This window comes from Adiantum capillus-veneris, chromosome 11 (assembly GCF_014529385.1).
Source record: "Adiantum capillus-veneris isolate H3 chromosome 11, ASM1452938v2, whole genome shotgun sequence".
Taxonomy (NCBI): Eukaryota; Viridiplantae; Streptophyta; class Polypodiopsida; order Polypodiales; family Pteridaceae; genus Adiantum; species Adiantum capillus-veneris.
Genome location: NC_140941.1, coordinates 128,443,968 through 128,466,841, shown reverse-complemented (window position 1 = coordinate 128,466,841; position 22,874 = coordinate 128,443,968). Strand labels below are relative to the sequence as shown.

At 41.4% G+C, this 22,874-nt stretch overlaps 1 protein-coding gene across 1 annotated transcript; it reads right to left on the bottom strand.

Moving 5' to 3' along the window:
* Window positions 1-670: 670 nt before the first annotated feature.
* LOC147447995 (uncharacterized) lies at window positions 671-1,187 on the bottom strand. The gene has a single exon (XM_086523895.1). The coding sequence runs from the start codon at window positions 1,036-1,038 to the stop codon at window positions 844-846; it is 195 nt and encodes a 64-aa protein (XP_086380021.1). The 5' UTR covers window positions 1,039-1,187; the 3' UTR covers window positions 671-843.
* Window positions 1,188-22,874: the final 21,687 nt, after the last annotated feature.

The following is a 22,874-nucleotide window of genomic DNA, read 5'->3' as shown; positions in this document are numbered from 1 at the left end:
AGGGGCACACGCACCACGAGGGTTCGAACTCTAGGCTAGACGAATGAGAACCTTTGGTTCCAAATTTAGTATGGACATAAAAAGGGGCACACGCACCACGAGGGTTCGAACTCTAGGCTAGACGAATGAGAACCTTTGGTTCCAAATTTAGTATTTGTTTCAACCTTGCAATACGAGCTGATTGTCTCCCTCAAAATTGTCCTTCTAGTGACAAGAGATACGTTTTCCCTTGGAAGTGTGTCCGTGTATACTCTAAAGGAGGACCATGGATATACCCACAATAAGTTTTAGACAAATTCTCACAATAATTCCCACATTGTGACTCTCAACATCATGAGCTTTTGTGAGGGAGGCATCACATACCTAGTTGGGTACGATTGGGGGCAGGGACCACCGGCCCGATGGTTCCCCGTCCCCAATCGTACCTATCTAGGTATGATAGGGCCGGTGGTCCCCTACCCCCAATCGTACCTAGCTAGGTATGCGATGCCTCTCGAACAAAAGCTCATGATGTGGGCCGGTGGTTCCTTACCTCCAATCGTACCTAGCTAGATATGCGGTGCCTCTCCAACAGAAGCTCATGATGTTACGGATTCTATGAAACACACTGAAAAAGACTCCATTTTCCTACATGAACCAAATTCTAAATCTTCTAGTGACCATCCTTACAAGAGTAAGAAAAAGTGTTGAAACTTATACAAAATTATCTACAACATTTACAGAGGAATGAATGGCTTGCCGGATGACATATATTGTTGTGCATGTCAAATGATAGAGTAATAGACTTACAAATCTGTGTGGCAACCCTGTAGCAGGACATCCAAGCCATGACTGGCTTAATATTCATCGAAGACGAGCGCCGCAGCGAGAGCACACAGTCGTGCGATGGGTGCGGCAGCAGAGAGGAATGAAGCAGAAGCGGCATGTGTCCTTCACCTTGACACTACTGGCAGGTCCTCCGCATCGACCACATGCCCCGCCTGCTGGCTTCGCACTCTTTACGCGCCGTTTCTGGTCGCACAAAAAGAACAGAAACATGACTCACAGACACTCTCTCCCGCTCTCTTGGTCTCTGCTTGGAAGCTCGGCTCTCTCTCTCTCTCTCTCTGTCTCTCTCTCTGCTTGGAAGCTCGGCTCTCTCTCTGTCTGTTAATCTGTTGATCTCTGTCGGCCTCCCCCTCTGTTGCGTTTCTCTCTCTCGGTACGCGCTTATAGAATGTCTTTGGATTCCACGTGGAAATTTCCCATACGCGCTCTGCGACGTGTCACCCTGAGCACGTGATATCTGGACATGTTGTGGGTTGACTTCTGTGGCAAAAATCGTTTAGTAAGCTCCAGGGATAGAAAAAACCATCCGGTGAAAATAAGGGCAAACTTGAAATTCTCCCCATTTTTAGGTCACATTTGAAGCTTTTTCCTGTAACGACACTAAAACTTATGCCCGGTTTTCTTGAATTCAAGCTCAAAATACATTGGACCCCAGTTTTTTTCTAACAGTGTCCTTTACCTTGGTGTCCACAAAAACGGGCAGCGACAAACATACGTGCAAACCAATGGGCTTGGACATGATCTTTACCATGAGCATATCCTAAAGTCTCTCGCTCGCTACTCCCACCAACAGGCAAAAAGGGGGGGGGGGGGGGGGGGGGGGGGGGGGGGTTGCTTCGAATCTACCCTCTTGTGGCCATCGCTCCGTCTAAATCCCTCGTTATGAGAGGCTCCAACATAGACCCTCCATATGCGCTTGTGGAGGGCCCTCTAAGAACCAAAATGTGAGCCCCATGCCTCCCCACATCACATCCCCTAACTAAGAGGCTACAACATAGGCCCTCTAGATGTGATTGTAGATAGCCCTCTAGGAACCAAAAGGGAGCCCCATGCCTCCCCAAATCACATCCTTTAAAAAGATGGAGGAACCTGTTAGAGTTTCTCTAAGAGAATATTTGAACCCACATCATCAAAATGTCTCTTTTAACCAACAATGTCAAGTGGTACCGGGTTATCTCTTCATATCACGTAGACTCCATACCCTACGCAACCTCTTGTTGACTACACTATGCAGCTATGAGAATGCCATTGTAAGGACCAAGGACTAACGCATGCCTTTCTCCACCCAACCCTACCTCTCTTGAAGGCTTCATGGCCTACCTTTAGAAGACCCCTTCACTTGCATGCCAAGCTTGTGCCCCCCTCAGTCCTAGTTACTCCAGTTTTCATCCTTAAAAACATGAGAAAAAATCTTTTAAGAATATTAGTGTTTTCCTCTTCTAAACCTACATCAAATCAACTAATCCACTTTGTTACTTACTAGATTTGCTACTCATATGTGGAACATATTGCTTGTAGCAAAATCTGAACAGAATGATTTAATCAAACATCCTCTTAAGAGACTCTTCCTATGACCAAAAGGTCGGGACCTCAAACTAATAGTAGAGCCTACCTCAAGCAAGATGCTCTAGTTGAGCAAAAGTTATTACTCACTCTTCTCAATTTACTGCTTGTCGAATGACGGAATTGTCAAAGCCTTGCTTTACTGAAAGGTCTTCCTTGCTTGACTTGCCTCCCATGGTTTTGCAAAAGGTTCACACAAACGCCATGCCTTGTAGAAAATGTTAGACTTAAAATGTGGAATTTCAATGTTTAACATCGTGGGAAGCTTCTTGAGGTCATCTGACAACCCTCGTTGCCTCAATTTCCTGCTTTCAATAGCTTTGTCAAGCTATGGAATCCTCAACCATGGGATAAGTCCCTTGTCCAAAACCCTTTGGCTTTGCTTTCAAGACCTCCACGAGGTAATCCTAAAACCTTGCAAAACCAACAAAACCTTGTATGCTTGTTGATTGGACCATACTAGCTTGGTGGCCCTTCAACCTTCAAAGCCTTTTGACCCTTGGGTAGTTTCTTGGTGGGAGTGTCCCCTTTTGTGGTGGCCTTAGCACCCTTGGGTGCTTAATTGTTCAAAATAGTTTGTATTGGAAGCAAGCAAGCACGGTGGGTAGTGCACATATCAGAATGGGAGAGAAGAAGAAGAGCTAACTGAGTGTGTGGGCTTCGACTCAAGTTGCTACGTAAGCGGGATCTCCTCCCCTTGCCAAGGCAACCTTAGTGAGCTCCTCCTTGTCCAAATTGGTGGTCTGCTTGCAATTTATGTGTGTGCTTAAGAATATTTCCTATGACCGTCATTCTTGCAGAGCTTCCTTGACCACCAATTGTTTGCATGCACTTTGCATGTCACCTTTCCTTCTTCATGGAACCCTCGTGGATTCTCTTATGCATTCATGCGGTCCTTGCGTGCTCCATGCATAGGCTACAAACCCCGCACCACCCTCTACTTACACACACACACACACACACACACACACACACACACACCACCCTCTACTTACACACACACACACAGACATCCAAGATTTGATATCATTGTAAGGACCATGGACTAACACATGTCTTTCTCCACCCAACCATACCCCTCTCATGGGCTTCCTAGACTACCTTTAGGAGACCCCTTGACTTGCATGCCTAGGTTGTGTTCCCTTCTTGGTCCTATCCTTGTCCTATTAGCCATGCTTAGGCCCTCCAAGTTCCAAGAGTTCTGGAGTGAGCTGAATGTGTTCAGGTGGCTATTCTAGGTTGGTAGTCTGAGTTAGTTTAGTTCAAACTAAAAACTTCAAATTAGTATTCAATATACTGAAAGGCAGAACTTGAATTGGAAATATGAAAGACATTGGAAGATCATACAAGAGTACAATTGGAATTAGTATTGAATAAGTGGTGTTCAACTTAATGAGAGTACAAATTACATCAACCCAATGGCTCAAGATATAAATAAGGGCTTGGGGTTAGGGATTGGATCTATACCCTAGGTTCTCAAGTATCAAGTATTCGGTCAGGTACGTCAAGTCTCCAAAATCAGTAGTGGGTCATATTTATAGTCCTTGGATTGGTGTCTGACTAACTATGTATTGTGTCAATTACCATGGTAATTGTCTCTGGGTTACTGTTTTTGAAAGCTTCTAGTTGCGCCATCCACTAGCCATTTGCTAGAGACTATTCCTGCCATCTACATTTATCCTCCCTTTCTTGAATTTTGTTATAAATACCAAAATTTCCAGTAGCCTTCTGGTTTTACTCAGTATCTGTCCATCTACCTTCTTTTTATGAGGTCTATGAAGAACCTTGAAGGGTTCAAGAGCACTTTGAGCAACGTGGTCCTTGTGAATTATCCTCAACACGGTCTCTGCAGCTCCAACTGCTCTTTTCGAGATGTCTTCATTTCCACTTCAAAAGGTGTTAGTAGATTCCATGTCTTGGTATTAGGGTCATCCACCCTTGAGGTAATGATTGGTTGCACTTGATGCGAGCTTCAAATAGAATTTTAGCCACCTGTCTGAACTAGGGTTCAAAGGCTGCCTTGTTGTCCACGTCCTTCTCAGGGATCTTCGATGCTTCTACTGTTAGCTAAAGAAGTTTTTTTGTATTTTTTATGAAGTGACTGAGCTACACCTTCCACTACCCCATCCTTAGCTGATAATTTTGAAGATCTTCAATGAGCTCATTGCCTTCAGAGCTCCTTACAAAACCGGATTCTGGGCCATCCATTCAGTGGTTGCATCCTTGTACCATTCCTTGAACCCATCCACTATCATGGCATATCGTTGTTGCTTTGTTGCTTCAGTGTGTGGAGGATAAAGTGTTGGAAATAAGCGAGGTAACTCTGATTCTTTCACAGGATTGGAATAAAGTACTGCCAAGGAGTCTGGGACAAATTCCACGACAGATCATGTTGCATTGCATGATGCTTTCCCAATGATGGTGTATGAATCATACCAAACTGATCTAGATACCATCACACAAGGGTGAACCGTGGTGATTCAATCTAGCTCAAACACCATTGTTAATTCTATAGGACAGATGATGAAAGTCCAAGCATCCACTTCCAGGTGAGAAGTGGATAAATTGAAAAAAGAGCTTCAAGATACTCAAGTTGGGCTGACAAAGATCAAAAAGGAAAAAGCTGGGTGGACACAACAAATACAAGTGCAAATGGCCGATGGACACAGATCATGGCTGGATGGTAAAAGTGGCAAACAATTCATCCGGTGAATTGTATGCAGCATGTCCAGGTGTGAAGGTAACAATAGGTGATGTAAAGATTGACCAAAACTTCTTTGCTACAGGTACATCTCTCCCCGCAGTATCCTTATTGCCTACGGGCAAGAATAGGGCTTGGGAGGGAAACTTCTCATCTCTTCACTTCTCTCATATCTACATTTCTCACATACTATCCTAGATGAATAACCCACATGATGATCATTTCTATCGCTTTCACTCTGTACAATCTATTAGAATTAACGTATGGATTAGCCGTAAAATACACTTTCAACAACGTATAGTGTTTCTCTTCGGCCCTGAAAGGCTCAATGAAATACTTCTATCACCGGATCCCATCATACTACCTCTCATAGACTATAACTTTTCTTTTGACGTAAGCGTAGTTATCTTGCTATGAACCAAGAGGATTTGTACACACAATTAATCCCAATCACTAGACAAAATATATATATTATGGTAAGCACAAAACTACAATTCCAAAGAACAATTCGTAGCCTATTTGGTCAGCCAAGATTGAATGCCATTAACTCATCCATTAACCCCTTCATATTACCCATGATACGATATGACCATAGCCTTGATGTTTTCATCTTCGTATTGTTTTGACATTCCCTTTTGCGTTCTTTCTTTGTGTGTGTGTGAGTGCAAGAGAGAAAGGGTGAGTCTTCTTTGATTGCACTTCTTTCCAAACCCTAGTCTTCATGGCATCTATGGTTTAACTCCTTCATATAGTTTTTGTCGAGTTCTCTCACAAACTCTCACAGCCATAAGCCCGGTGCTTTCCTGGCAAGACCGCAAATTTCTTGACAACGTGTGGTCGTTGGTGAAGGTAGGGCTATGAGTGCGGACACCTTACTTGGGTCGGCGTTGATACCTTTTGCTGAAATTTCATGGCCTAGTAGAATGACTTTACTCTCCCCAATGTGGCATTTATCCACATTTAATTGCCCACCTAGGCTCTGCAACCTGGCCAAACCTTCAGTTACCTTTTCTAAATGTGAAATACAGGAGCTATATATACAAAAATCATCAATGAACACTCTTATGGATGTTCCAAAGAACGGTTGAAAAACATATGTGACATATCTTTGGAATGTGGCAGGTGTATTTGTGAGACCAAATGGCATAACCCTGTATGCAAAACAACCCCATGGCGTGATAAAAGTGGTTTAGCTGATCTTCCAAGGCTATGCGTATTTGAAAGTATCCATAATAACCATCACAGACGGTATAGCATTCAAAACCCGCTACTTCATTCAAAATTTCATCCAAGAAAGGGAGAGGAAAGTGGTCTCTCTTTGTAGCTGCATTTAGTGGTTTGTAGTCAACACAGACCCTCCACTTACCATTCTTTTTAGGTGTCACCACTACGAGTGACACCCATTCTGAGTTTTCTACAGGATAGATGAATCCCGCCTCCAGTAGTTTCCTTACCTCGGCCAAGAGTGCCTTTTCTTGTATGACCCCCAGTCGTCGTAGCTTTTGCACAACTGGTTTTACCCCTTCCTTCAGCTTAATATGATGTTCCACCACTGTAATGCCTGTGTTTATTCTCCCACATTAAATGATCAGTTTAATATGAGAAAATCATTTGGGTTGGTTAGATAATAGATTTTATGACATTACCCCTCTCTTGAAATCATAGTCGTCCTCGACTATGAGGTAGAAGAGATAAAGCCTTAGTCATTAGTCGATGTTTCTTAGCGGGTACCGGATCCCTTTTTACCTTATGACATCATTCCAAGATGGATGACTAACCATTCGGTGCTTGGGAGACATAGCTGCCGCAACCATGTCTGCTCTTTAGTCCATATCATAGTTCCAAAGTAGAGTGACAAATTTTACTTGGTGTTTGAGAGACATCATCAACACAAACATGATTCTAACCATGCATACTACTTAAATTTATGCACAATAAAGAGAGAACAAGTCTTATAAGACAAAAACATTGTTAATTTAAAATGCTTACTCTAAGGCATCATTGTAAACATTGACAAGGTTCATAGTATCCTTAAGCTAGGTTCCTTGTATCCATCTAGCATCTTTAAAATGATGATTCTTAAACTTAATAAGATATCATCGGATAATCTTACCGTTTCTTAATACCTTGTCTTCATGTCATAGGATGGACTCAGATTGAAGTACTTCTTCTTGATCTTTGATTTTTGCTGATTTTTGGAGGGTCTGCAACTATTGTTTCTTTTGGTGGTGCTCCTTGGTAAGGCTTAAGTAGGCTCCCATGGAAAACATTATGCATGAGCCAATGGTTGGGAAACTTTAATTGATAATCCATCTCATTGATTGGCTTAAGAATGTAAAAAGGACCATAGTATCTTTTTGCTAGTTTAGCATAATACTCTTGGTGGCTCGTAGGATACTTGCCCATAGTATGCCTTAGACGAGCCTTGAGAAACTTTAGCAAGACCCAATCATTTTCCTTAAAGGCTAAGGATCTTCTGTGCTTATTAGAAGCAACCCTTTCTGTCTTTGCTGTGAGATGAATATAACCTCTTTAATCTTTGGAAAATATTTTTTTGAGTCTTGACTATATTCATCAGCAACAACGAAGATCTTCCCATGTACTTTAAGTAGTAAGGGACTTTTGGATCTTCGCTCTTTAACCTCAAAATGTGATTTCCCCATAGAAGTATGTACAATGTCATTGTACACGTACGCTATAAGAGGTAGGTACTTCTCTCATTGAGAACGTTGATCTACTTCCATGATGTAGGCTTTTAGTAGAGTGAAGAATCATTAGATTAGTTATTTCACTTTGGTCATCCGTTTGTGGATGATAGGCCGAAAGAGAAATTTAATCTACTTCCTAGATTCTCAAAGAGACCCTTCCAAAAATTACTGGTTATTTTAGGATCTATGTCCGACACTATGGATGTTGGCAAGCCATGATACTTGAAAATTTGAGATCTAAAGAGGGGAACTGTTTGATGTGCCTTAATAGTCGTTTTGACAAGCATAGAGTGTGTTTCCTTGCTAAGCCTATTGACTGAAACAATCCAAGTTGCTTCCCTCGGTCAAATTTCAACTTTTGGCATACTATGCATTTTGAAACATACTCTTGTATGTCCATTTTCATGGTAGGCCAATAGAAGTACGTCTCTCCTCCTCGAGGAGTAGGTTGAATGCCTCTATGCCTCCCATAGGGAGGAGCATGGGATTCGTACATGACTTTCTCACGAAGGGAGTGGGTAACACATAACCTATTTCCATTTAGAAGATAATCATGCTCCAAGGTGAATGGTTCTTCTTTCTTCCCTAATGCAAAGGCTGTAATTACATAATTAAAGTATCGGTCAATAGCATACTCATCTATCACAAAAGATAGATCATTGTGAGGTTATATTGACACCACATTTACCCTTGGCTATTGTGAAAGTGCATCGGCCACTTGATTGTGCTTGCCACAATGTGAGAAATATGAAAATTAAATTGCAAAAGAAAATTTTCCCGCCTCATTTGTTTGCCAGAAAGCTTGGTTTGTGTCATGAAATACACTACAAGAGGTTGTGTGCACTTGTGACGTTTTTAGCGACGAAAATACATTGGGTTTTTATACTCCCCGACGTCGCTAGACCGTCGCTAATAGCATCACTACGGGAACGTTGCTATATGCGTCGCTATATAGCAACGTAGATAGTGACGGTTACAGGCTTCCTATAGCGACGTTGCAGAGCCTTATATAGCGACGCTTTTAGCAAAGCTCGAGAGTAAAAAAATTTGGGTGGCAGGGCATTGAAGGCCTTGCCACCCATCAATCATATTGAATGTTTCAATAATAGAGTAAACCTAAATGAATCCAAGATAAGCCCAGATTCACCTTTGAAAGAAAGTGCAAGGTATAGACCCAAAGTAGTCACCTATAAGACAATATAACCATTAACTCAATCATGCATAGTATTGTTTGCAGAATAAAGATACAAAACTGACAAAAGTAAATTGGCAAAAGTAAATCAATGACAATTGTACACATCATAGGCAAAATCGCTTGATTGTTAAGCTTTGCAAATGTAATAGTTACAACACCATTGTCATTGTTGAGAAAATACATGATTTTCCAATAGTTACAAAAAGACGTATACACGTCATCTCATTATACATGCTATGACAAAAGGAAACTAATGCTATCTGGCTATGGCTAGACTGACATCATCTAATCATAAGTCTCATCGCGTCCAAGTGGCATATCTGTCGGATTCTGCAGAAAAAAATAATAAGACTTTCTGTAAGTATAAACATATAATTTACAAAACAATCTATTTTCTTAGCTTATCATTAAAATATAACAAATGTAAAAGAGTAAAGTGAAATACTAACCATGCTGCCACGAGAACTCAGAATGTCCATCAGGGCGTTTAAGCCATTTTTGCCTGTGTACTTGCGCTCGTACGATGTGGGGTCATGTCCTGTCATCGACCACTGTTCACAACATACAAAGAATCCATTATGTTAGAATTTAAAAGTACAAATAGACGTAACTACCAAACCTAAACAGCAATGCAAAAACATTTACAAAATCGGCCTCAAATGATGTCCACCCGCCGCTCCCCAAGTGGTGCGAGCTCCCTGCCTCTACTCGTGCTTTGGCTGCCTCCTTTTGTTGCTTTCACTTGTCAGGATTCTCGCACGCTGCTCGCTTCGCATTCTTCCAATCTTCTTTGGCCAGCCAATCTGGTCTGTTCCACCCATGCTTTATTGATTTTTGTACTTCAAAATGCTTGTGCTTGCAGTATTTGCACATTTGAACCTTCATCAGGTCTTCATTGAAGCGCTCATCCCGACTTGACAAAGACCGCGCGAGATCACCTTCTTGCCTTCGTCATCCAAGATGATGCCATCACTGATGTCGATCGAGTATGGCAAGCCCTCTCGCTTGTGACGCATTAACCTGCGTGGCTCGGAAGGGGTCTCTAGCGGCGTCTCGATGGGGGTACGGACGTCAGGTGTCTCGACTAGAGTCTGGGTCCCAAAGCGAGGAGCATGCAAAACCTGGTGTAGATGGCGATGCCACGGTTGGTGTGAGGGCACGCAAAGAAGGGGAAGGTAAGGAGCCTCGTCAAACATGAGGCGGTGTCGAGGTATCAACGGTGGCTTCCCCACAGCAACTTCCGCCGTCACCACTAGAGTGTCGGTGCCTAGTCGAGTGTGAGATCCCCTCGTCGACACTGAAGCTTCAAAGCATGCTGAATGCTCCAAAACAGAGGGATACACTGAAGGAGTAGGACAACGTGATGGTTCTCCAGAGCGATGACGCTCCTCGTACCACCTCCTCTGTTGGGGTGACAAAGAAGAAAGAAACTCATCATCATCCATACCTGCATTAAACACACGAACATTTAATCTTAATATTGAAAGGAGAAGAAAACATGGACAAGCTATAATCTATACTATAGATAATAGGGAGAGGGATTCTTGTGGAGAGAGAGAGAGAGAGAGAGAGAGAGAGAGAGAGAGAGAGAGAGAGAGGACTCATAAAGGGGGAGGGATTCCTGTGTAGAGAGATTCCTTTGAAGTTCATGTGAATTTGTCTCCCGTGTGCATTCTACGTATCTTGTCAAATGATGAAACTCGTACTGCGATAGAGACTGAGGCTGCAATCGCGAAAGAGGTGATCCGTCCCTGCTCATAGATGCAGCATATATGAGGAGAGATGGATCACCTCCTTCGCAATTGCAGCCTCAGTCTCCATCGCACTTGGAGCGCAGTGCTGCGTTGGCGTATCTGACTTTCACGACACACTGAGGAGTGTTCCTGCTTGTGAGAACATACCTGCAACATACCTGGAGTGGAAGCAATGATGATTAAACACAATTTAAATTTCTCAAGTATAGCATATAGAAAGGAATGGACAAAAAGCTACGTGAATACAATATATATTATAAAACGGAGCAAAATTGTTCAAATACAATGTTTATGGCTTTAAGAGGTCTCTCTCTCATCCTCGCATAGCTCAGCATAACTCCCTATGTCTATATAGAGCTCTCCGTTTAGGCAAATTTCCTCTGTTTGATTTTGTAGATCCTCTGCATACACCCCATAGAGAGTAGCAGCTTGATGCTCGTCTGGCACCACCTCAGCCGCTTCTGACTGAGCATCTTCTCCGATCTCCTCCATTGATGCCGTTGTGATTGGTACATGGTAGTCCTCATACGTCCGTGCATTACGAGGGGCTACCTCTATGACGTACCACCAGTTTGATGCATACTTTGTAGGATGAAATATCACTTGCCAGAGCCACATAACTTACATGAGAGCTTCCAAGCACATAACTTCTAAAATTGGATGGTAACTATTTACATACTTACTTGTCCACAATGCTCGGGTAGTACGAAAGTTTCTCTTAGGTCGGTCCATTTTTTAGTTGAATCCACCTCGAGGAAATCAGACTCTCCTCTACGAACAGTTTGCTGCTGACCAAAGCGTCTGCGACGAACACGTCTATTGGGTTGCAAGATTTCTACCTGTTGGCCAGCGTTAGAGTCCGACGAGTTATAATTGGCAACAACTCGATCTATAATAGATGGATCAAACTCGCCAAATCTGCGAATGTGTTGCAAAGAAACGCGTCTTGTCCATTGCACAACATGTTTGCATTGATTACAAGGACATAAGATCCTTGTTGAGAGATAGTTTCGGTTGGATGGGCCCACATCCTCATCACTACTCATAATGAATGTAAAAGCCTTATAACTTGGACATAAATTCAATCTTCTTTTAACATCCTCCGTCTTTTATCTCTCTCTCTCTCTCTCTCTCTCTCTCTCCCTCTCTCTTTCTCTCTCTCTCCCTCTCTCTCTCTCTCTCTCTCTCTCTCTCTCTCTCTCTTTGTTCACACTATAAACTACCTCACATTCTCTAGTCATGTCTGATCCCCACACACCTCTATATAGAGGTGCACGGAGCTTGCATTTCATCATTGAAATTGATTTTCATTGATCGAAGTTGACTTATGTTTGTGTTAAACCACCGGCTTATAATCTCATCTTTATTGTTCAATGCCAATATTTGTGGGTACGAGAAATCTACACACCCACGTCTACATGATAGTGCATGTAGTGGACAAAACCCCTTTGCCTCTTCTCTAGCTGTAGCAATTCACATCATCTTAACATCTCTTCATAGTAGATCTTTGTTCGAGGGATTACTTAGCACATTACATGTTGGCCTCCAATCTGAGTATCATGTCGTTGAAAGCTTTCCAACTTAAGGTCGCATCCGTAGAGAGGAAGAGAGGGATCACTGTTCGCCTAACTCTAATTTTTTCTGTAACCCCGAAGGTAGACTTTAATGTAAAATCCAAAATCTAATCTTAAATCTAACCTAATTGAACACATGGTGATTCTGAGCTAATCGAACATGGTTAGTGGGTGAGTTAATAGGTGTCGGATTCTGATTGGAATATACATATTGTTATGTAACTAGTGTTTGATCTTTGGGCAAAGCCTTCATTGACATGCCCTAAAATCTAACCTAAATCTAATTTAATATAATATAATCTTAAATTGAACATAAATTTAGATCTAATCTAATCTTAAACTCAACATAAACCTAAATCTAATCCAATCTTAAATCTAACATAAACCTAAATGTAATCTAACTTAAATCTAAATCTAATCTAATCTTAAATCTAAATCTAAAATAATCTTAAACTCAACATAAACCTAAATCTAATGCAATCTTAAATCCTAACCCTAAATGTAGTTTAACTTAAGTTTTACCTAGCTAATCTTAAATCTTTCCCTAATGTTAAATCTAACGTAAATCTAAATCTAGCATAATCTTAAACTCAACATAAACATAAATCTAAATGTAATCTAACCTAATCTTAAGTCTAACCTAATTTTAAATTTAGCATAAATTTTAAATATAAGTTAAATGTAATCTAAGTTAATGTTAGATCTTAATCTAACCTAATTTAAATTAAATGTAATTTTAAATCTAACCTAACTCTAAATCTTAATATAACATTTCATTTCATATTTTCTCTACTCTCTCTCTCTCTCTCTCTTTGTTTTCTCCCCTTACCTCTCTCTTTTCGTCTTCTCCCCCCCTCTCTCTCTCTTTGCTTTTCTCTCTCTCTCTCTCTCCCTCTCTCTCTCTCTCTCTCTCTCTTTCTCTTTCTCTTTGTTTTCTCCTCTCTCTCTCTCTCATTCTCTCTTTACTTTATCTCTTTCTCTCTCTCTCTGTATCTCTCTCTCTCTTTTCCTCTCTCAATGTATGTGTGTATGCATTCTTTGTTTATGCATGTATGCATAAATGTGTCTTTTGTTTATGCATATTTATACTCTCTCTCTCTCACACACACACACACACACACACACACACACTCTCTCTCTCTCTCTCGCTCTTTCAAAGACACAATGTGTGTGTGTGTGTGAGAGAGAGAAAGAGAGAGAGGGAGAGAGAGAGAAAGAGAGGAAAGGAACATGACAGAGAGGAGAGGGAAGGTGCATACTTGACTCTCCTTCCTCTCCTGGTGTGTGTGTGTGTGTGTGTGTGTGTGTGTGTGTGTGTGTGTGGGGAAGAAAGATAGAGAGAGGGAGAGCACGGGTTCATCTCTTTCGCTTGAGCGTCAAAACTCAGATCTGAGATCCGAGTTTTTGGCGCTCTTGGTTTATTTTTGACCCCTTGTCGGCATCACTATGAGCATCACTATAGGTGTCGCTATGTAACAAAGAAAATAGCGACGCTTATAACGACACCGTGGATTTTCACTTTTGAGCGTCGCAATGTGAGCGGCGCTAATGTGAAGTACCTCTTGTAATGATACTTGAGACTTTGGTGGTCCGTTTGCAAAATAAATGGAGTCCACAATAGATAATGCTTCCATGTGTCTAGGACATGTAAAACAACTAAAAGCTCTTTTTCGTATATGCCCAAGACCCGTTCATTGGTATTGAGCCTTCGGCTCTCATATGCTATGGCATGCCCTTCTTGAAGCAAGAATGCTCAAAGGCAATCACCACAAACATCACATTGGACCTCAAATCACTTTAAGAGATCTAGTAGTGTGAGCACAAGTTGAAAGATAAGCTTCTCCTTAAGCTTCTCAAAAGCTTCTTGCACTTTTGCAGTCCATGAATACTTAACGTTCTTTTTTGTTAAGTCATGTAATGGGCCTGCTATTAGCGAGAATGTTTCTGTGAAGCATGTATAGTATGCACATATACCTATAAAGCTTTGTATCTACTATAGATTCCTTGGATTAGGCCATCCTTATTACCTCTAACTTTGTTGGATCCATACGGGTGCCATCTTTAGAGATAATGTGACCTAAATATTGAATCTCTTTGTTAGAAGCTGGACACACCCCACGGAAACTGACTACTCGGAAGATTATCATTTTTTGTAATTATTCATTTATTGAGGAAATCTTATTTTTCACCTTGTAAATATTGGGACTTACAGAAGTTTTCAGATTGTATCCCAGTTTTGATAGTTAGATGGAGTAGATGGTTGATTTAGAACTTTAGGGTTTGAGAATTGTAAGGTATATATACCACTTTTTGACCTTAATGAAAAACCTTTTGTCATTTTTTAAAAGAAGTTTTGAAGTCTGTGAGTGAGCGTACTGTGTACGAGAGAGAGTGTGAGCTTCACCTTGACGCTACGTGTGCACCGGTGGTCGGATTCGAGTGCAAAGAAGTGCAGCGTATTGCCCCCGACCAGAGCTACGCGCCGATACCTACATTGCACGCGCACGGTCCGATTTTGCGAGCTCCTTCTACGAGCTTCATCTGGTGGTTTGGTGAGCATACGTTGTCCGATTTTGCATTGCAGCATATCCACGCGTTCACATTGAGTAGAGCTACACATTAGGCACTTTAGATTTTGGAAACGAAGACTTGCAAATTTCGGCCAGACATCCTACGTGATTTTTCACCGAGTGTTTTGGATTGGGATTTTGGTTCATAGACCTTAGGGAGAATGACCTATTGGTGTTAATAGGGTCTCCTTAAAGTTCTGTGGTGTTTCGGGATTGTTTGATGGGTGTTCGGCTCTAGAAAGCATTGTAGGAAGTTTCCTCTTATGCACTCTTGAAGGCTGTGACTTTGACAATTGGTAGAGACCTCTGTAGGAATTAGTTAGGAGTCGGTCGAGTGTAGGTTGATACCTTATGATTGCTTCCACACGACTACGGGTCGAGCTTCGTCCTTAGCTGACAAATCTTGTTAGGTGAGTTCTCGCTGTGCTGACGTCCCGTCGTGGCGTATCTGTCCAACATTGGTGTGGCTGCCGGGGACGAAAACCTTAGGTAGGCGACCGAAACTAGTCCTTGAGGATAGGGATTTTTGGCTTGCCGAGAGTTTCGTTTTACATTTAGATAGGATCAGAGGGTGGAGGACTCTCTAGGTCTTAGAGGGAGTCTAGGAAGCGTGTGTCTGGCCTAGATCCTTTGACTTAGGTAGATTTAGGTAGATTAAGATAGTTTTAGGTATTAGTTGAGTTCTTGAGTAGGAGTTGGAGTGGTAGAAGCGGTGAAAGGAGAGCTTGAGGGTCCGGAGAGGCCAGAAAGCAACCAAAACACCATTATCACCATTTCACATGATGAGTAGGAGTAGAGTAAGTAGGACATCATGATTCAGGATCTAGAGCACTTCATGCATGTATACTTGCTTGGTAAATTCATCACAAGTATGTAAAAGACGCAAAAAGACGCAAAAGTGTGTTTGAAAGCCTAAGTGAAGTCTAAAAGTTACTGTGACTGTTTTTGATAGAGCTGCAGAGCATCAGGTGTATTTCTGTCAGGAAAAAAAATAATTTCAAGCCAGGAGACATCTTACGCGTAGGATGTCTACAGGCTAATCTGGTGGGAATTTTGGGATTTTAAGTTGACCAGTGTGTTCAGAAGGTGGGGTTTACCATAATTTCAACTGGAAAGTGGAAATTTGACCATATCTTGACAGGATAAGGCCAGGTAGACTGAAATTGCCAGACATCCTACCCAAATTGTACCAAAGCATTATTTTAAGACCAAAACCATATGATGGCTGCATGAGCATGACTTGCATGATATATTGAGTGACTGAGAGGGGTTTCACCTCATTTGGGTGAGAAAATTGGGTTCAAAGCAGACTTTAGCACTTTTGACTGAAAAAAGCAAGAACAACTAAAATTGGGGACTTTTGAAATCCAAACCAAAATCTAAGCATACCACTGGGTTGCTGACATCAAGGGGAAGCTGTGGGTCAAGTCTGGGGTCAAACAGGCCAAAAAGACATCCTACGCGTAGGATGTCTTTTGTGTGATTTTACACTCCAAACCTTATTTTGAGCATACCAAAGTGATCAGCAACTCAAGGGGAGCCTGTGTTTTGAATTTGAAGCCATTCTGATGAAAAAGACATTCTACGCGTAAGATGTCTAAAGCAATAAATTGAAGCCAGATACTGACTGTGGACATAGCAAGGTGTTGTATAGCCAAAGGTAAGCCTCCTAGTCAATTTTGGTCCAAATTGGAGTTGATTAGATTGATCAAGATCAGCAACAGGCTGTCGGAATAGATTTCTGATCCATTGACCAGCTTATAGGTGTCCAAATCAAAAAATAAAAAACAGTTGTGGACTCAGCACATAAAGGGGAATCCATAGTGCAAAAATCCAGGCAAAACAAAGTAGGAGACATCCTACGAGTAGGATGTTTATTGGGGCCTAGTGAAGAGAAAATTTGACTGGGCTTAGACAGTGAGATTCCATTTGGATCAAGGGTTCCAGAACTTCTTTCAGAAGTGAATTTGGACCTTGTTTGTCCATTTGACGGAGCAAAGACTGGATTCAGGCTTTTTCACATAAATTGACAAACATTCGAGAGAAGTACAGTTCCAGAATAGCAGACCTAATCCAGAACATCAGCAGTATATAAAATACAATAGTGGTTGAGATTAACTCTCCAGTTATACCAATCATTACTATAGATAAATGATTTGCTGAAATTAAACTCTTGTGTACATGTATATTTAGCAGCAACAAAGCAAGAAGTTGTGCGGAGATTGACCCTTTGCCAGGTGAGTGGTTGGATTTGTGATAAATTGCATTGATAAGTTTGATGAATTTAAGATCAAGATGATACATTTTTAGAGACCAGAAGGTGGCAGGTGACTAAGGTAGCTTAGTGTCCACCGAGGAGAGTATAATTTAGGCAAGGCTAGATCCACTAGCACCGATTATTGAGGAAGGTAGTGATACTGACACTTTGTCAGAAAAATCTTTCTTCATGATGGGTAGTCAACAGCCAGGAGGTTTCACATATGATGGACCAATGCCAGGAGGAAGCACCTCCCTAAATCCTTTGAATGATTCCAAGCTCACTGTGATCTTCTTGGAGGGAACAAACTCGAGGGGAGCCCTAGTCTATTCTGACTATCGAGGACGCAAGTGCATTTGTATCAAAGAGACGTCGGCTCAGAGATTGGAGATAATCCAAGTCTATGATGATGGAGATAGATTCTGAGATGAAAAGGGGAACCACTATCTAATAGTCAGTAACCCTGAAGATTACAACATATATGGAGATAATGTGGCGAAAGGGAAAATGGTTTCAGAAGCTCAAGAACCGCCACCAAACATTGATCGGCTTGGAGATATTTTTATGTATGATAAGAAAACAATCAGGGTTCCAACTTATAATGAGAACGTGGGGATCTACAAGCATGAGAGTGAGGGTATAGTCGCTTACTTTTGTAGCAAAGAACCATACTTTAACGAATTAAGCAAAGACAAGGTTCTTTACTTATTCTCTTATGAAACTGCTATGGGGAAGGGTATAGTTTTTGTTAATAGATACGAGCGAGAATACCAACGTATTCTCGCAGAGGAGGTAGAAAAAGCAATAGGTCCAGGAGCTTGAAAATATGCCCCAGACAAAGTGCCAAGAGCTACCTACACCCTAAGTAAGTCGACAAATCCCTTTTCAGAAGATTATGATGCCAGCTCACATTCGACCGACCACAGGCATTCAACAACCAAAACCAACCAGCAAACCATCCATCATTGCAGGTATGGCTTCGATAGTAAACAACAATGAGGCAGGACCAAAACCGAGATGGGTATCAAGCCGCATGAGGGCTAAGGGATCTGCAAGAACCACCGCTCTATTCAAGGTATTGAGGCGGGCGGTCCAGGGCGGGCAACAAGAAGAGTGGCCTCTAAGAACTTTTCTAGGCTCCCGTGCTACTCAATTGGGTTGGGGTTGGAAAAAACAGCAAACACACACAAAAACCCGCAACCTAACCCTACACAAATTTGGGGCACACCCTAGTTTTGGATGCTAACTAGGACGCATAGAGAGAGAGAGAGAGAGAGAGAGAGAGAGAGAGAGAGAGAGAGAGAGAGAGAGAGAGAGAGAGAGAGAGAGAGAGAGAGATAGTGCTCGGGGTGCTTTGAAATGTTCAACAGTGATCAAGCAAACACAATTATATATGTAAGAAAAAGAGGGAAGGGGGAGGGGGTGATTGTTGCACTAATACCTTCTTACAAATCTGTCATGACCAATGAAAGTGAGATTAGTATTTGTTCAGCATAGCTTGAGTAAATTACACCACAACACATCACAAGAAAAGCCACCCCAATCACTGTCTTAAAGCCAGGGGAGTCCTCTCCACCCTGTCGCCCTCTTACAGTATGTGGGATTTATGGCTAAATTGATGACAACACCCAGAGACAAGCTATCAAGAACTTTAAAAAAAAACACCAAGACACTTACACATCATTGTTGTCCATTACTTTACGTTGGAAGAGAGACAAAGTATCCAAGCTTACTCCAAATCCACCCTCCTTGATTCAGCAAATGTTGGGCTTACACTAGTAGGAGAAATGATAGATTTCCTACTCTCAATTGAATGATCACTCTCTCTTACAATGGCATAGAGTTCCCTTGCTAGTCACCCCTAATACAACACATGCATATGCATAAGACAATGAGCTTCCACTCAAGAGCTCCTTCTAGAGAGGTGAGCTTGGATTCTCAAGCTATAGCATAGTGCTCTTGCTTATGGCTTCCCCATTTGTGCTAGCTACACCCTCCTTTTATAGCAATTTTGAAGGCTAGGGTTACTCCTCTAACCATGGTTGGGTTATATTTTCAGCACTTATCTAATTTCTTTTGCTTGGAATTATCAAGAAGTTGGTGTGGATAGATGAAGAAGAGAGAGAGGAGAGAAGTGGAGGTGATAGGACTTTTCATAGTAGGTTAGTGTTAGTAAATTAGTAGAGTTAGTATTTTTATTGATTTACAAATGGAATTGGATATTTACAATGGGAGTATCCATGTAGGATACAAATAAGGAAGAAAAAACTCTTAATAGGTAAGAAAGCATGGATTTCTTATAATGTTGATGCTCCAAGTGTCTTGAGTAGGGTCAATTTTGACGCTTGTTGACGGTCCGCTAGCTTTGACGGTACGTTTTTTCTCCACTCTTGAACTTCCTTGGAAGCCAAGGTAAGTGAACATGAGTAATCAATCACCATGATGCTGTCTTTCAAGAGAAGAGGCTGAATTTTGTGTTTTTTTTTTTATAGATATGGGTAATATGGATGAGGAAAAATGAGACTAGGTGGTCAATTTTGGAATGGAAGTGTGTGTAGGAGACATGAGTTCACCATGGTTTCTCTTATTCTTCAAGGTTGAGAAGAAGGTGAGTAGGGTGCAGAGAGGAGTGGTGAGAGAGGTAGGGATGATGAGTGGAGAAGTGTGTGTGAAAGAGGAAAATGATAAAGTGGAAGAGGGAGTGTGGCTGCATAGCATGGGCAAACTGGGGTCCACCAATAAAATCATAGCTCACAGCTCGTAGCTCAAAAAAATATGAAAAAATTTGAGGTAAAAGTTCAGCTCACGGGCTACAACTTTTGTTTGTGTCACCTTTTCAAATTCGGGGAGCATGTGATCTTTAAAAATTCAACAAAACCGACTGTTTTTTCCAGCGCACAAAGTCCTTGTGAGGTCCTTCTTTGGATGATTCTTTTGAATACCTCCAAGAGTGAGACCCCCATTGTGCATGCATGCATGCCACATACCCTTGACCTTATTTGGTAGGTCTATAATTGAAGATATTATTGAGATCATGATATAAGTGAATAGTACAACTAAGAAAATCAAATATTCAGGGGTCTATAAAAATATGTACATGTCAAATATAAATAATATAGGTGGAAAAAATATAAAGGGGTCAAAATAAATCTCTCTCATTATAAGTCTACCATAAAAAGATGAATATTTGTAATAGAGAATAGATGTAGGAAGGAAAAAATGACAATAGTAAAAAAATATACACATAAATAAACTAGTTTTTTTGGATTTTTGTTGGGATGGAGTTACACCAAAAATAAGAGAAGCTTGCATGAAATTATTTTTATATGGAATAAAGAGTATGCAAAATGGTAAGAAAAAATATGGTAATGTTGAGTCAATTTATATAGCATAAATAACACACCATAGGTAAAAATATTTAAATAAATACCAAAATAATTATGAAAAATCCTTTTATTTAGGCACTATATACAATGAAATATTTACACACAAATGGGTCATAATATACTTATATTTTTTATTTTTTTTGTTTTTTTGGCTCAACTAGCCCAATGACTAGCTAATTAAGGGTTTTTAAGAAGATATGGGAAAAGTCCCCTAACTCACACAGACCTATATACAGTGAAATGGTAGGGATAGCCACAGTGTTTGGATGATTTTGGTAGGGTGGGTTAACTCACTATGGCAATTATGGAGAGCCGAAAAACGGCTATCATTAGCCCTCCCCTAGGATGATGGTATATAATTATGTACCATCATAGAGCATCTTTTCCAAAGAGAGTGCTTCAGAGTCCTTGACGAGATCTTCATTGTTTGGCCCCTCAGAATTTTGGCTGGAGTTACACTCATGCTTAACAACCCCAAGGAGTGATGAAGGTTGTTTTTAACTGATCTTCCAATGCGATACCTATGTGAATGTAACCCGAGTAGCCATCACACACAGTGTACTTCTCATGACCAGCTACCTCATTTAGTATCTCATCTTGAAATGGGAGGGGAAAGTGATCTCTTTTTGTTGCCTCATTGAGTGGACGGTAATCCACACACACCCTCCACTTGCCGTTTTTCTTAGGAGTGACAAAAACGGGAGAGACCCATGCTGAATTCTCCACTGGATAAATGAAACCTGCTGCTAGAAGCTTTCTTACCTCCTTGAGTAGAGCATGCTCCTTGATGACTCCTAGCCTTCGTAGCTTCTGAGCCTTAGGTGTGGCCTCTGGCTTCAACTCAATTTTGTGTTGAATAGCATCTACTCCATGCACATCGGTGTAGTCTTTAGCAAAAAGCCTAGGAAATTTCCTTAGCACACATTTGAACTCCTCTCTTTCGTACTTTGTAAGTGTTGTAGACAACATACCTTCCAACATTCCTTCATCTTGCACATTTTGGTTCTCTTGGGAACCTACCTTTTGCAAACCTGGGCAAGAGGTCTCTTGGTTGTTTGGATAAAACCTGACCCCCATGACTTCGATGGAAGACTCCTCTTTAGTAATGCTGCCGCTACTTTCTCCTTCTGAAGTGCTATCGGTCCAACCTTCCTCCGTCTCACTTTGAGATGATTCTTCATGGAGCTCCTCTTGGAGTTGCTCCTTCATGTCAAAGACAACCTTATTATGATTTTCATTCCTACAAATTAGCTTTCCACTTTCCCAATCCTGCAAAGCTCGCATTTTCATTAGCCATGGTCTCTCTAGGATAAATGAGTAACCATTTCCTTTGGTAGACATGACATAGAAATCCACTGCCTTATTAATGCCAAAGGCCTCCACAAAGACATTTTTACAAATTCCTACGCACCTAGCCTTGCTATTGTTTTCCATTTTGACTTTAATTTCAGGTGTCTCATGGATGTGCATGCCTAGTCTTTGCATGAGTCCTTCTGTCATGATGCAAATTTGTGCACCCCCATCCACTAGACCTTTCCTAACCAATCTTCCTTTGATGTAACAATCTAGCACAGGTGTAATATCCTCATTCATTTCAGCATGTGGAATTTTGACAACAAGAACACTCTCTTTTATCTTTCTCCTAGTGCTAACTGCCTTCGCTAAATCCCTTCTAACTTGTGGGCATAATGCAAGAAACTGAGGCCATGAGATATCATGACCCTTACCTCTCATGTCTTCCAATAGGTTGTATGGAGCCATACCATGTCCAAGAGGAAAGTTTTGGAGATTGATACGACAACGAGTCCTCTTAGCTTCCTTGGTCTCCTTTGCCTTCTTGCCTCATCCATGGTCACTCTGTGATGTGACACCTTCTTTCTCTTTACCTTTTCCTCGGCCACACTTAATTCCATTTGCTTCCATGTCAACCTCATTTGAGTTTGTCACCTCTACCAGATGCACATTTGGATCTGGCAAAGGTGGAACTCCTTCTACCCCTTGTGGAGGTGGTCTTGGTCCATTTGGTCTTTGTAGAAGCCTTGGTTGTTGACCAGTTCCTTCACCTGCATTCATCACTGGGTAATTCAAGTTAGGTCTCCCTGGCTCCCCACGGGGCTAAGGACAATTATACATCCCATGTCTAGACTCTCCGCAATTCCAACATTGCAAGACTCTCCTAGGTCGTGGATCTTGCTCTTCAGACTTCTTTGCTTGTCCCTTTGGACCTACAGCTTGTGCAAGGTGAATTGACAAGCTGCTTAAAGATTCATTTAACTTCTCAATCACTTCCGCCGTTACCTCAGGAATCTCCCTAGATGTTGATGCTTGTGGCTTACCT